General features: G+C 41.3%; 1 protein-coding gene across 1 annotated transcript; it reads right to left on the minus strand.

Annotated features, from left to right (window-relative positions):
- Positions 1 to 173: 173 nt before the first annotated feature.
- Ankrd34c (ankyrin repeat domain 34C) lies at positions 174 to 11,903 on the minus strand. Its single transcript, XM_034484469.2, has 2 exons — positions 11,527 to 11,903; positions 174 to 2,865 (listed from the first exon to the last, which is right to left on the minus strand). The coding sequence occupies exon 2, from the start codon at positions 2,819 to 2,821 to the stop codon at positions 1,217 to 1,219; it is 1,605 nt and encodes a 534-aa protein (XP_034340360.1). The 5' UTR covers positions 2,822 to 2,865; positions 11,527 to 11,903; the 3' UTR covers positions 174 to 1,216.
- Between the last annotated feature and the right edge of the window lie 3,749 nt (positions 11,904 to 15,652).

Consider the following 15,652-nt stretch of genomic DNA (forward strand, 5'->3'; position numbering starts at 1 on the left):
AGGTAAAGAGGAAACCAGCTTGCCCTAAAATTACTCAGATCATGGAAGAAGAAAAAATGATGGTTTTCATACACTCGCACACACACACACACACACACACACACACACACACACACACACAGAAAGAGAGAGGGGGGACGGGGAGGGGGAGGGGGAGAGGGAGAGGGAGAGGGAGAGGGAGAGGGAGAGGGAGAAAGGGGAGACCCATTAAATGTTTAGGCTTAAAAATAGAACTGGTTCCTGCTGCATCCAGAGTCACGCACTATACTGTTTAATCTGTACACATCTCATGGTTGTTTATCATTATGCTTTCCATAAATCTTTCCCAAACTGTTTTTGATATAATCAGGAGACATTTGTAAAGGTCAGTTGGGTCAATTATATCATGTTTTAGTCCAACTTAGTTAATTATGGGTGTTTTCTTTTCCTAAAGGGGTGCTCTATACAGTTTTATCATGGAGCCTTTGTGATATCTCTGGTTTTATTTCTCGAGGAAGGCTCATCTCTGAGTTACCAACTACTGTTATACATCAGAGGAGAGCCACATAAATGTGGTATTTGGAGATTTATGGCACATCGAGAGTAGTATGTGAATAAAAATATTAGTAAGAAATCTGAATGGTCCCTACTTCTTGGCAATGCTCACAGCATAGCAAGAGGTGGGACCCGCATGCTAAAACCTCTTCTACAAGGGAACACTTTGCTTCTCCTTCATCATATAGAACCCAGGTGTCCAGATATAGTAGTTTGGGGGTGTTTTATGAAAACTTCATTTTCTTTTTAGGCACTTTATAGACTACAAACGACATATTCCAAATACAACCTCTTATTTTAAAGCTATGTTCTCTGCTTTTCTGGCAGAAAATACTAACCATTAGAATTGCATGGTTACTTTTCAGCTACAAAGGTGTATTTCCTTTGGGGAATATATTTTATGCCTGTACTTTCATCTCAAAAATCCAGTTAACCTGAGCTCTTTTTAGTATGCACAACAACAGCGGCAGCAGCAGCAACAACCAGGGAACATCTCGAAAGTAACACTCTCAGATAACCCATGGGTTTGGCTCAGAAGTGATCTTACACCCTGTCACCATGTTTCCTGATGTTGCCACACATCACGATTGGGGTGAAGGGGAGCTATGGGGATGTGTTGCTCTAGATTAGGCTTCTTCTTTGTTCTAAAGATTAAGAGTTGGGGAACTGTTTTTAAAGGGTTCTAAGCCATGATTTCTTCAAAGTCAGACAGCTGCTTCATCTGCTCAATCTGCATAGAATGCCTTCGTAGGAGTTTCTTTTTACTTCTCAAGTCAACTCTCTTTGGCGAATTTGGAGCAACGGGAACCATAGATTTCAAGCCACTAGCAAGTGGAGAAGCTGGCTTGCTGCTGGCTCTGATATCGGGGATAGGTGGATTTAAATTCACATTTAAAGGGGGCAGAAAGCCAGGCCTCGTGTGAGCAATGCGGTCGAGTAAGAGAGTTCCAGAACCTCTTCTTTCTAGAAGATGAGGTGGCCTGCGACGAGCTGAGCTGGGAGATGTGCTTGGCACAGCATCCAGAGACTCCCGGGAGCCATGGAAAAGAGACAAGTGGGAGTTGTTGAGCTTCTTTCTATCTAAAGGTCCTTTGCCAGACTCAAGGGATATAGAGTTGGGTGGGTCACCCCCTGCCTGTATATCTAAGTCATAGAGGTCACTTTCCAACAGCTTGAGAGATGCTGGATCTTTCAGAGTTGAGGATCCTGGTGGACACATCCCACCCTTCTCTTGGTCAACAGGAAGCGTTCCTCTCCGGGCCAGGCGTGGGTGGGGAGCCTGGCCTTTCTCATAAGCTCCTTTCCACGAAGCAGGTGTTGAAGCTGAAACCTTCAGAACTTGTTCCTGGACTGTGGGGAAGAGGGTGGGATCTTTACTGTCAATGCTGTTGGCTCTGGAGAGGGGCCCCCTTTTAGGGAAGGTCATGTCATTGATGCTCCTGATGACCTCACTGTCTGCGCTTGTGCCATGGGTTTCATCCTGGCGAGCGGTGGCAGCCAGCACAGAGGGAGCAATCAAGCCCCAGGGTTCAGATTGGAGTCGCTTCAGTTGGGGCAAACGGGCCCTTTTGAGGCTAGACACTTTCCTGGTGGGTGATCCAGGCTCATTGAGGACCTTAGAAGTACTACAGCCACTTTGGTGTCCCTTTTGCAGGATGAAGAAGTCATCATCCCTCTCACTGGGTGGAGATCCCAGGCCAGAAGCTTTCAGTTCAATGTCAGAAGGAGTTGCACACAGTGGTGGTGACTGTCTATCTTCCACTTTGGGTGATGGAGGGACATTGAGATACTGCTTGGTGGTTTTGGTGCCTGAAGATGATTTGTCTGTTGTTATAATAATCACTTCCTTACCTTTGGCTTTGCAGGCATCAAGGAGATGCTTCAGTGCATCCTTGTCATCTGCATTTATTGCATAAACCAGAGCCGAGGCCCCAGTTCGATCTTCAAGACTGGGGTCTGCTCCATTCTCCAGCAGTAAGGACACCACTTCTCCCCCAGCCCTTCTGATGCAAGCATGGATGAGCGCAGTCTTACCAGACTTATCCTGGATATTGGGATCTGCCCTGTTGTCCAACAGATACTTTACCATCTTAGACTTGCTAATACTTTGCTGGTCCACATGTTTGGTAATGCATGCCACCATGAGAGCTGTTTCTCCTTTGTCATTGCTTTCATTGATGTAAGCTCCCCCTTCTAAGAGGAGTCTGGTCAACCGAAGCCTTCCTAGCCACACAGCTTTTAAGAGAGAGTTTCCATCAGTCCTCAACTCAGTGTCATCATCCATCATGGTGGCTATAACTTAGGATCTCTGAGCCACAGGGAAAATCAGACCTAGCAAGAGACGAAAAGGGGAAAGCATTAGTTTATTGCTATTCTATGCAGAATGATTATTTCAAAGTCTAGGTATGATCATGTCCCAGTCTGATTCTAAGCAGTGTTATCTGATCTAGGTTATCTAATGCCTGTAAGTGAGTTCCCTCATCTATAATGGGGGTGAAATAATAGTAACTTACCTCCTAGGGTTATTCTGAAGATTTCTTCAGTGTATACAAAACACTTGGCCAGGGGTTATAGCATTGGCTCAGTGGTTAAGAGCATGTGCTACCTTTTCAGAGGCCCCTGGTTTGAATTCCAGAACCTACTTGATAGCTCACAGTAATCCATAAGTCTAGTTCCAGGGAGCCAAATACCTTTTGATGTCCATGGGACCTAGGCACACATCTGATACAGATACATACATAAAGGCAAAACACTCACACACATAAAATAAAATGAGTAAGTCTACAACATATGTAAACACACACAAACACACAACCTGGCCATATGAAAAGCAATTAGCAAAATGTCAAGCACGCAGTAACTATTTTTAAAATGTAAAATATGGTGTGTTGACTGCTTCATTAACACAAATATAGAGATCTAAGTTCCTTTAGGAAATAAACATTCATATCTGTTTTATTTTTCACTGTTGGATCCTTGGCATTTAGCAGTGATTCATATATAATAAGTAGGCTACTTCACAAATAATTATTAAAGGCATTGTTATTGATGTGCATCCAAAAAGCTAGTAGAAAAGACACCAACATGTTGATCATTATTTTAGGTAATAATAAGCCTAGGGAGGGATTCAATTTTTTTTTCCTTTTTGTTGTGTTCCTAAAATAAATATTTATCACTATGATCAGCAAAAGAATGCTGCAACAAATATATAAAATAAAGTCACTATAACTACCCTTTTCCAGGCTCTAGTCCCCACTTTCCTAGCAGATGTCAGATTTCTCATTTGCCTAATTTACAGAAGCTCCCACCATGCCATCCTTCTTGTCGAAATGCTACATGGCAGAGAATGAAGACCGGTGTTAAATTTTATTCACAAAAAATACTTTCCTCCACCAAAGTTTGTCACAATCAAGTTTTCTATCTTTTTCCTTTCATATGAGTTGTCTAGTCCATGGACTCAGAACGTCCACACTGGATGCCTGAGATGCATTTTACAAATAGTGAGGGATGGGCATGCCAGCATCTATGTCCTGGCCAGCCTATGGGTAACAATTACATTGACTAATGTCTGCAAGAACAACCTCCATGTGGACATTCTGGGTATCTAGCTCCTACTGAACTGGTGACCTGCGGTTTCCTCCTTATCTGACCTACAACATTCTTTCTTGTCCAGTACCACTCAAAGCAATGACTTCTTAGCTTCTGTTTTGTTTGTTTGTTTGTTTGTTTGTTTATGGAATTTGAAGGCAAAGCTTTCTTGGCTGAAGTTGAAACATAGATGCACATTAAAAAAAAAAAAACTTTAATTCATAAGTCATACGAGTCTCAGTCATGCAAGCAGGAGGGCCTGATTCAATCACCATAACCCATTTCAAAGGTTAGAGATGGTAAAGCACACTTGTAATCCTAGAAATGGGGACAAATAACAGAAGGATCTCCAAGGCTTGGTGGTCAGCCATCCTAGCCTAATTGGTGAACCTCAGGTCCTAGTGAGAGACTTTGTCTCAAAAAAAAATGGATGTCTCCTTAGGAATAACACCCAAGATTGACCTATGGCCTCTCCACACTCATGCACACACATGAACACGTGCATACACACACACACACACACACACACACCATCATCACCATCACCACCACACCATACCACATTAAGAGGAAGAGATTCCATTCATCCATCCTTAACTCCTGAAAGTAATCTCCTTTAAAAGTAACAGCAGCAACAGCCATGTCTTTATCTCCCTGCTTTGGTGCATTCCCACTGCTTCAGATGCATTATACAGAAGATGCTGAGAAGATACCTCCTGCTGTTATGCATATGTTTCTATGAGAGGTTGATATATCAACGTGTCTATTCCATCTCCTTCCTCATCTCCTTCCCTTTTCCTTTAAAACCCTATTGATCTTTAGCTCCTTCCTCCTCCAATCTCTCTCTCTCTCTCTCTCTCTCTCTCTCTCTCTGTGTGTGTGTGTGTGTGTGTGTGTGTGTGTGTGTGTGTGTGTGTGTGTCACACTGTCTTGCTATTATAAAGATCTCCTTAATGGTGTGCTTCCTATGATGGCTAATGTTAAAGTCTTGAATTATTCAATATTCAATAAACCTTTTAGTCTCCATGCTCTGGAGTCCAAAAGCAGATTTTCTGAGCATTAGCCAATGAAAACACTTCTCCTTATTTCATCACCAAAGCCCTTCTTCCTCTGATCCCAATTCACCTTCCAGAGTCATCCGCTGTAACACCAGCTCTTCTCACATTCTGCCTACCTTCAAATGTCACTGTTTCTTAAATATGCCCACTTCCCCCCTCCTGGCACTGCTCTTGTTTCTAACTATAAGGACTCCCTGCTCTTCTTTAATTATTCATCACCCTCCAAACATCAGCTCAAATGCTACTTCCTTTGTAATCAAGAGAAAAATCAATCAAGGTCCAAGGGGGGAGAGTTGAGTAAAATCACAGTGACTCATATCTAGACTATATAAAGAACTCCTCCAAATCACTTCCTCCGAAAGAGGATACACAAATGACCCATGAGCTTTACGTGATCATCAAAGGTACTCAGTCTCATTACTACTCAAGAAACTCAAATCAAAGTATAAGGTACCACTCAGTGTTGCACAGAACAGTAACCCAAAGGAGGCAGGAAGTCAGAGCCCATCAAGAACCTGCTGGGGTATAACTAGCTACCACTATACTAAATTAAAGCGTACATCTTGACCCAGCCCATGTCTAGGCTGATACTTGTGGTAAATCAGAAGCCATGGCTACAAAATCCTCTTGTCCTTGTATATGTGTGAAGAGTTGGACAGTAAAACAGGCAAAATAATACTGTCACTTTTGAGCAAAGCCTTCATAGGCCTTGCAATGTCTACACATTCTGTCTTGGAACTCAGCTGCTTTATGAGGAAGACTGAGATATCCTACCAGAAAGGTCAGGTGAGCTAACTTCTTGAATGTAGGTGAGACCATTTCATCTGTCTAGCCCCAGCTACCTCCCAGATAATTGCAACTCAATAAACCAACCAATAAGATAAGAGGAGAGTTGGAGAAAGAAGACTTTGTTAATTAATATGATTTTTGTCTCTAATTGTGTGAGTTAAAATTTCTGATATGTCTGATATGTATAACTAAGTCTTGACTAAAGTATCAGTGATATCCACTTATTTGTTAATTTATTCATCATCAAAGTCTGTATACTCACATCAGGTATGAAGATAAAGAGATTATGAAATGCAGGCATTTACAATTTAGAAGAAAGACAGTAATAATTTTTGTTATGCTTACCATGTACCAAGCAATGTGCTGAATAGTGATAATATTTTTATACATTGCCACTTAATCCTTACAACGATAACATGAGATGGACAATAATGTTATCCCTTTCTTAAACTGAATTTTAAACTGGGCATCATCAGGGAGATAAAGCCACTTATCTAAAATCACCTAAATTGCAGGTTGCAGAGTTAGAATTCAAATCCGCAGTCTCACCTCAAAGTCTCTGTTCTCGGCCTTTATGTAAAACAATTGTAGTTTGGTATAGTAATTCCAAGAATATAAGACAAATGTACAGCAGGGAGAGATGAGTACCATGAGGAACTGAAGGTATAGTTTAGGAAAGGATGATTAATGAACATATAATTGGGATAGCCCTTGAAAGGGGGGATGGAAGTTTCTGGAACAAAAATATGGAAGACATTACACCTAGGGTTATAAAGGATAGAATAGCCTAACACAGAAACTTAGAGGGCTTTGTGGTAGATGGTCAGGAGTAAAGGGGCACAGGCATTGGTGGTGAGCTAACTAGTGGGACTGGCAACATTCTTTAGACTGTTGTCCTGAAAATAAGGTGCTGGTATGTGGAAATGTCCAAGAGTGAAGAGATGTAAGGGAAAGGGTGATGTAAACATTGGGAAGAGGGTAGGAATAGATCGGAAGTCTGGGAGGCCCTGTAAGAGCCTGTGGAGCTGGAGAGAATTGGGGATACCATAGTACAAAGGCTGAGAATGAATGAAGCTGGAGACAAGTCAGGAAGGCAGAACTGGCCAGTGATACATTTGATGGAAGAGTCAACCAAAACCTGGAATTTTTTTATTTGAAATTTGTCTTTTATTGTGCCCCACAAAATGACTGCTAAGCAGGACCTAATTCTGGAAGAATGGGACACCTTACCAGGGTCTCTAGATTTGCATCTCTCACTGCAAATAGCTGATATATCCTCTGAATTTTGAAATCCTATCACCTTGGCTGCCCCAGGGGCCATTGTTTTATTTTTAAGACATCACCCTAAGTGCATCAGTAAAGCACTCACCTTACAAACATGAGGACCTGAGTTTGAGACCCAGAACTCCTATGGAAAAAGAAGGGTGTGGTGGAACCCACTTAGTAACCCAGTGCTGGGGAGACAGAGACAGGAAGATCTCTGGTGTTCCCAGAACATTCAGGCTAGGCCACTTGGGGGGTTCCAGGACAAAGACAGATGCTGTCTCCTTACCTGCCCATTACACAGACCTCTCAATGATCCTTTAGATTTTAACTTACTTAACATAACTATGATGATGACTAACATGACTTTCAAGCATCAGGGCTACAAAGTAAATGCTGAAGACTAAATACTACCAACATCGAAAAGTTAATCATGTACTGTTTGCTTGGCACAGCAGAGGGAGAGTGTGCCCCATCTTTGTCTTGAAGTCTTTCTGTTACTTTGTTGTCCTTAAAACTATAGAATTCTATGTCCCTTGTAAGGTCAGAAGCATCATCTTGTTCACTCTTCATGATTTAAAAGTAGGAACTAAAAATGACCGGCTTTGAACCATTTTCTCTTTGAACCTAGAACCATTCATTACCACTTCTTTCTAAGTCTTTGGTCTGAGTATTTCAGGCCATGTCCACAAATTAAAGGCCTGAGAGCCACGTGGCACACAATCACCATGCCCTGTTTGATTGGCAGGACATTTTAAAAGTTTTTAGATTTGTTTATTTTCTGTGCACAAATGTTTTCCTTGAATGTGTGTCTGTATGCCATGTACATGCCAGGAACCTAAGAAGGTCAGAAGAGGGTATGGAATGGCTCTGAGGTGTCATAAAGGGTCTGAGAATAGAACCCGGGTCCTCTGCAAGAACACGTGTTCTTAACTGCTGAGGCATCTCTTCGGCCCTTGGCACATTTTAATGATTGTATTTGAATATGTTGAGGAAGATTACTTATGGCTCAGTATGAAAAACGCTATCATTCTCTGTGGTGTTAAACTAGAGTCATTCATACATTTGTTACTTATATGGGTTATTTGTTACTTATATAGGGTCAGGGGTTTACACAAAAGCAAAGGCCATGAAGCTTTGCCACTTCTCTTCCTTCTTACTGCTGACCTCTTCGAAGTTGTTAGAAGTTTCAAATAAACAATAAATGCTGCAGCTTTCTTCCCCAGGAAGTTTAAAGTGCATATGATCATGTGGGCCATCATAAGTTATGTAACCAGCAACTACTTTGGCAAAGATGTACTGTCATAGTATCATTCACTTAGTGACTACTCTCTTCAGTTTCAGGTCCAGCGAATTTCCAGTTATCAATCCTCATTTGTCACATAAGCAGATATTTCATTTATCTGAAAGGCATCATAAACTATTTGTGAATGTCTTCAAAATCATTAATGACATTGAAATGGCTTAGATAACTTTTGCTTTTACTGACCCAAAGCATGCTTCTAGAACTTTTTAATAAACATTTTATAATCATTTTTTTTTTCTGGCTATAGTTTCATCTTGTTTCTCCTCTACTTTTTCAACTACTGCTGAATATAATAAGCCTGGTATCTGGTGACTATTTAAAGATGGTTTTGAGATCATTTGAACCAAAATAGAATATAACTAATGTACATTTATTAAGTTGATTCAAGAATAGTTTAGAAGTCACATGTTAATACTACCTATCTAAATATGTGCAGTGCTGAAATTGCCCAAGTCCAAGCTCCTAAGGAAGTACCAGTCCGAGGGAGGAGAGCTGCAAAACAAAGATGCCAAAGAGCTGTTTAGAATTTCAGCTCTGTTTCTAGGTGGGCACATAAGGAATTGGAATTCAGGCCAAGTGTCCTTCTGCCAAATGAGTAGAATAACACCAAGCCCTACCTACTTCACAGTGTTGTTCTAAAGATCAAATGATAGGTAATATATGAACGTCCTGCAAGAAGTTCTGCTTTAAAAGTCCTAAATGGTTATTACACTGAATTGATCTTGTCTCACATCCTGTCCATGGGGCCCTGCCCCGCTCTGAACCCAAGTATAATAGTACTATGCATGACTGCCTTGTAAATTTTCTGGTTTTACAGATTCTGAGGGTCTTACCCAGGGCTTTCAGCATGCTGGGCAAACATTCTACCAACTGAGCTGCAGCCCCAAACACTGATCCTTAATTCAATCACTTGCAATAACTTTGTTCAAAGGCATAGTGCTATAATTCTGATCTTGTTCTGTCCCCTCTCACCCCCAGTTAAGAGCTGTTTCACAAAGGGAATTAGGCTCAGGCTTACGATTCCTCTTGTGCAGGCTGGGGTGGAGTTTAAGATTCAGTCTGTTGTAATCAGTCCTTAATAATTCTGCATCACTAGGTCTGTCAGATGATCCTGGGCCAGAAGGCTGAAGATCAGATGCTCCAACGTTTTGTAGTATAGGGACTGTCCAGGTATTCAGCAGTCTCTATAAATTGGCTAAGTTTTAGAAGCTATGCTTTGTGCTTCCCATAATTTCAGTTAATTCTGGATTTCTGACGGGGTTGAAGATTTATAGTCTCATAGCCAATCTTGGCTATTTACTTTGAGAGAAAAGATTGGAGAGGATGGTTTTCAGCTGACATTTATTCTAAAGTCAAGAAAAAAAGCCAGGTTCAGAGCTAAGTGTTTTAGTTAGGAGAGATGACAGAGGTTCTGGTTAGTCAACAAAATGATGGACTGGGTATTAGGTCTATGTTGTACCTTACTGACACAAATTGGTATATTTATGCTCTAATTGTATTTTAAAAGAAAAGTTTCATTTTAATAGGAAGGGTGATATGTAGGATGAGCTAAGGTGGGAGGAGTAAGGAGAGGAGGAAGAGAAGGAGAGGAGGAACTAGGTGATGAGGGGGCGGGGAATATGGAGGCGGATGTTCGAGTGTCTCCACCAGTCAAAGATAGTTAATATATCTAGGTTGGGTATTGGGTTACACTTCTGATTGTATAGAATCTTGTTATTGAGCATTACCAAACTTATAAAGCCTTTGATTAAAAATTGTATTTAAAAATTGTATAAAAGCAAAAAGGAGAAAGGGGATGGAATAGGGGTTCTCTAGGGAGGGGAAATGGGGAAAGGAGATTGCATCTGAAATGCAAATAAAATATCCAATAAAAAATAATTTAAAAAAATTTAAAAAGAACATTTAGAAACAAACAAACAAAAAAAGGATTCAGTCTGTTGCAACAGTCCCTGTTTGTATAAACTCGGACAAGCTTTTTAGTCACTCTTGCTTCAGTTTTTCTCGACTGAAAAATGGTAATAAAAATAGCATACAAACAGAACTATTATAGTATATAAAATTATACAATCTATATAGAGCGTTTGGCACCGGGTGTTGGCACACGGTAAGCGACTTATAAAGATAAGTACTTGGGAAAGTTTAGATACACCCTCCCAAACTGAGGAGGCCACTTCGTTTAGCTGCAGCATTTGCGGAACCTTGGAAGGATACCTTTGCACTCCGCCCCTTCCTTTTGTAGTCACAGGAAGCAGTTAGAAGCTGAATTTCACAAATATTTGTCTTTGAGGTTCAAGAGCCCTGTCTTGCCAAACCCAGGGAGTCACCGCCCACCACAGAGAGGTAGCTGCGGAGGAGCTCAACAGAGCCTCTGGCTCAAAGCTGCTGGGGTGGAAATGGGAGAGGGCTCTGTCCGAAGTGCTGAAACCCGGGTGCGGCGGCGGCGGCGGCGCCTGGTGTATGGGAGTCCATGGCCTGATATCAGTATCTTTGGGTCCCTTTCTGAGGACTGAATATGAGAAGGGGTGGAGGGAGTCAATAGAAGTCAGAGCCGTAAATGCTCCTCCCATCAATTCTCAGAAATTCTCAGATACATACACTTTACGATTTTTGTGCATATTTTTAGAATCACACTTTGTCATTGCCCACTCCTCACAGGTTTATGGAAAAACGTCAGGCTTTGCTCTGGTTTTAGTTCCTGTAAAAACCCAGACGCCCAACCGCCAGCCCCAATCTGCAACCATTTCCTACAAAAGTCCCTGGCTCCTACGCGTGTCATCCCCACGCGTTAATGCAAATATATATATTTTTACATTAAATCCTTCCATTCCAGTCTCCCACAATTTCCTGTGATAAAAGCAGGCTCTCTTCTACCAGCCCCGCCTTCTTTCCTGGCTAGAAAACGCAGACTTACTTCTGGGGAGACTCTAGTCTCACCTAGGTGACCAGCAGAAAGCCCTTGAGGTGCACTTAACCAGTGAGGATGCTTACCTGCTTACCCAGAGATGCTACCTTAGTCCAGGACTTGGACAGTGCCATCACTTCCACTGCACCTCCTCCTGCGGCTTCAGGTTGGCTCCAAGAGGGCTCTGCTTGCCTGAAGCAGAGCCAGAAGCTGAACTAGCCCTGTCCTCGTGGATGCCGTTGAATGACTTGCTCAGAACTACTTCAAGGGCCAGAAATGAAACCTCTGTGCCAATTATTTGAATCACCCTGCTCTTCCAACTTGTGGCGGCCAAAAAGAAAGAAGTGTTTAATAAGAGAAGTATTAAAGAAACTGAGAATGCTCCCCAGCTTGCAGCTTCTCGCTGCAGAGCTCCTGCGCAGCCCCAGTCCTGCAGCTTGGCTTCTGCTGGCTGGCTCCACTGCTGCCCGCTGGCGCCCGAAAAAGGCTCTCCAGCCGGGAACAGAGAGGGCTGTGTGGGTGGGTGTGAGCGAGGAAGCTGGAAGGAGGGGGCAGTGAGGGTGGGGGAGGTGCCTACCTGTCCCTGTGGGGAAAGGAGCCGCTGCCCCGCCCCCTTGTCTCCAATTCTAGTTGGAATCAGACTTGCTCAACAACTTCGCAGGAGCCTTTGAGCCCCTGGTGTACCTGCTCAAGTGTAGACCTTGGGGTCCAGAGATTTGAACGGACCTTTCCAATGTCTGCTACCGACAGGGATTCAAACTCGTGTCTGCTTTGCTTTTCCTATGGCTCTGCCTACTTTAGCTTTCCTTGATAAACTCGTGATCTTAGGATGACAGACCACAATGTGAGAATCTGATTTTTTGTGATGGCTCCCACATGGCTACTTCTGGATTGCATCAACTCCAACCTTTAACCCATCTCCTCCCTACTTCTATGACTTCCCAAGGAGTCAACACTAACAATTTTTGTTATCTTTTAACTAAATTAATTCCTGACTACTGTATATTATTCAAAGCAGAGTGCCATTTTAGGGAGTGGGTGCCTCCTTCCTCTGAACCCTGTAGAATCCTTGCCCCACTAGTCAGCTTCCCAGAGGTAAGTGGAATTTTCTTCTAAATATACACGCACACATAGCATTTATTTATCCTGTCCCAAATGTCCTACTTCTTGAGTCAATTTTAGTAATTTCTATATTCCCCCCAAAATTATCTCGTTTATATGTTCAATGTTCCAGCACAGAGTATTGTCTTGTCATTTTATTATGTATGTATGTAGTATGTACAAGTGTGTGTGTGTGTATGTATGTATGTCTCTGACACTGTTCCAAGAAAGTCCTCTTTGCTTTCCTGACACGTTCTGTTGGCATTTTCTATCACTTCTCTTCTACTTATTTCAAAACCAAATTTACTAGATGACTATCAATTTTACTGATTCTTTAAATGTGTCAATATTATTTCCCACTGTGCCTCTAATAGTCGGTGGTTCCATAGCACTACACATGGAAGTTTCCATTCAGCCTCCACAATTTTTAATGACTTGAGTTCTGTTTATGGAGTCCCCTCCACCTCAGTAAAAGTTTGTACAGTCACTTCTACGTTTCTCATGTTGCTAAGAGAAGCTTTCTATCCCCAGAATCTTTCCCTAAATGTCCCCATGGTTTGTAGCTATTACATTTTGTGCAAAAGAGTAAGGCCAGGAGAATCTACCAGAGGTTAGGAGTCAACTGTTCCACACCACTTCTGGAAAATCTATTCCTCCACTCCCTGTTTTAACATTTTACTACTGGCAGTGCTGCTGTAGGGTTCGGGGTTAGGGTTGGGGTCTGCGAACTCTCCTTGTGTAGTCTGTTCTTTCTGTACAAGCATACTGCTGCATTCCGACTGTTTATTTACATAAGGGTAGTTTACTCCACTCCTATGAATAAAATGGTGTTTGTCAGAGATAGTTGATCATTCATTGAGTGATACCAACCTAAAAGGATAACTTTGCCAACATTCCAGTTTTCCCCTCAGAGATAGTAGTAACATGGTGATTTATTCATTAAGAGTTCCTTGGATGGGCCTCAAAAACCATTTGTGTTTGGATTTTAAAAGGACAGATGATTTTATTTTTATCTTGGTTGAGTCGATTTTGAGTAGTGTGTATTTGCTTAGAAGAAATAGACCATTTGTTTCATATTTTCAAATTGTAGTTCTAGTTACAAGTTATCCTTTCATAATTACTCATCTTTGAACTGAGTCTTTTGTCCCCTTTCATTGTCACTAATGTCTTGTACTCACACATTATCTTTGCCGCCTGTAACTAATGTTATTTTGCTGTCATTGAATTCTATGACTTACATAATTTCCTTTTCATAGTCTACTTATATGTCCATTTCAAAAATATTCATTTTCCCTAAGTTTCTATGGAAAAGTGGCATTTTATGTATAAATGTATAAATGTATCCTTTATATTTTATGTACCATAAATCAGTAGCCTGCTGATTCAGAGCAAGTATCACGGAGACAAACTGTCTGCATCTGAATCCCAGTTCTATCCTTATTAACAATGGGATCTCTGGTGAAGAAAACCACTGAACTTCATGCCCCAGTTTCCTGTTTTGTAAAATAGGGTAAATTATTGTGTCTAATGTGTGTCAGTATTTTTGTTAGTATTTAACCTATTAATATTTTTAAACAAATTTTAAAAAATAGTATTCCAGGGTATTTGGAAGATTTTTCTTGCAAAAAGAAAAGTCATTGAATCTGGTTATAATGACCTCATTTGCCCTCTTTGATGTGCTTAGATTCAACTATGAACAAGACAAATATATTGTCTGCTTTTACAGATGGGACCTGCTGAAGATACCTGAGTTCTGTTTGTGTACCGCCCACCATGCCTGTAAAAGTTTTTATAGTCATTCCTACATTTTCCATCTTGCTAAGAGAGGCTCTCTCTTGCTTGCACTCTCTCTCCCTCTCTCTCTTTTCCCTCCCCCCTCTCTCCCTCTCTCTCTCCCTCCTCCTCCCCCTCCCCCCCCACTCACTTCCCCTATGTGTATTTTTCTATTCTATGCCATCAGTGTCATATGTGTCAGTATGAAGTACAGGCTCTTTGCAAACTACTCAAAGTCTGCTTGTCAGTAATACAGCCACTTCCTTACACTGAAACTAGACCCACTTGATTAGGCACAACAGTAATAACAATGTTTGAAAATTAATTACTAATGAAACCAATAAAAGTTTAATAATCTATATTGCTAGTCAAAATAATCTGTTTTGCTTCCAGCCGAAAGCATTAGACCATTGGGTCTGTCAATTCTTATTTTTTTTTTCCCCTGTGTGCTATTTGAGCCCTATAGACTATGTCTGTATCTTGACATGTCCTGCCTGCTTTCCTCTAGCAGTTTTAGAATTTCAGGTTTTAGAAGACACTTTGAGGTGACTTTTCTGCAGGATGAAAGATCTCACTCTTTTCTACATGGATGTGCTTTTTTCCCCCCAGCACAATTTGTTGCATCTTTTTTCCTATGCTATTTTAACTCCTTTCTCAAAGATTAGGTGCCTGTGGCGGTGTGGGTTTATTTCTGGTCATCCGTTCTATTCCACTGTTAATATGTGTCTAGTTTTGTGCCATGACGTTTACTGTGGCTCAGTGATATAATTAATGAGTAGGTACTGAGGTGCATCTGCCACTACTCTTTCTGCTTAGGATTGTTTTGGCTACTTGAGGTGTTTCACTATGAACTTTCAAACTGCATTTTCAGATGATGTTAGAGTTTTGACTGAGATTTTCAACGAATGTATCGATTTCTTCAAGTGATACAGCCATTTCACAATATGAATTCTGCCAACCCATGAGCAAGGAAGGTCTTTCTGTCTCCTAGTGTCTTCTTCAATTTCTTTAGTGTCTTGAAGTTTTCATTATAGATATTCTTATGTAACTTTTTAAACATTTATTTATTCTATATGTATGTTTGCACAGCACATGTAGAAGTCAGAGGTTAACTTGCAGAAATTTGTTCTATCATTTCACCATGAGGATCTGGGGATGAGCACAGGTTGTCAGACTTGGTAACAAGTATCCTACCCCCTGAGTCATCTTACTAGACCAATTCCTAAGTAATTTTAAGGGTGCTGTCAATAAGATCATCTTATTGATATCTTTCTTAGTAAGTTCATTACTGACATTCAGAAAAGCTGTTGACTTAGCTGCTGCTGTTTCCCTTCCCCT

This window comes from Arvicanthis niloticus, chromosome 21 (genome assembly GCF_011762505.2).
Source record: "Arvicanthis niloticus isolate mArvNil1 chromosome 21, mArvNil1.pat.X, whole genome shotgun sequence".
NCBI lineage: Eukaryota > Metazoa > Chordata > Mammalia > Rodentia > Muridae > Arvicanthis > Arvicanthis niloticus.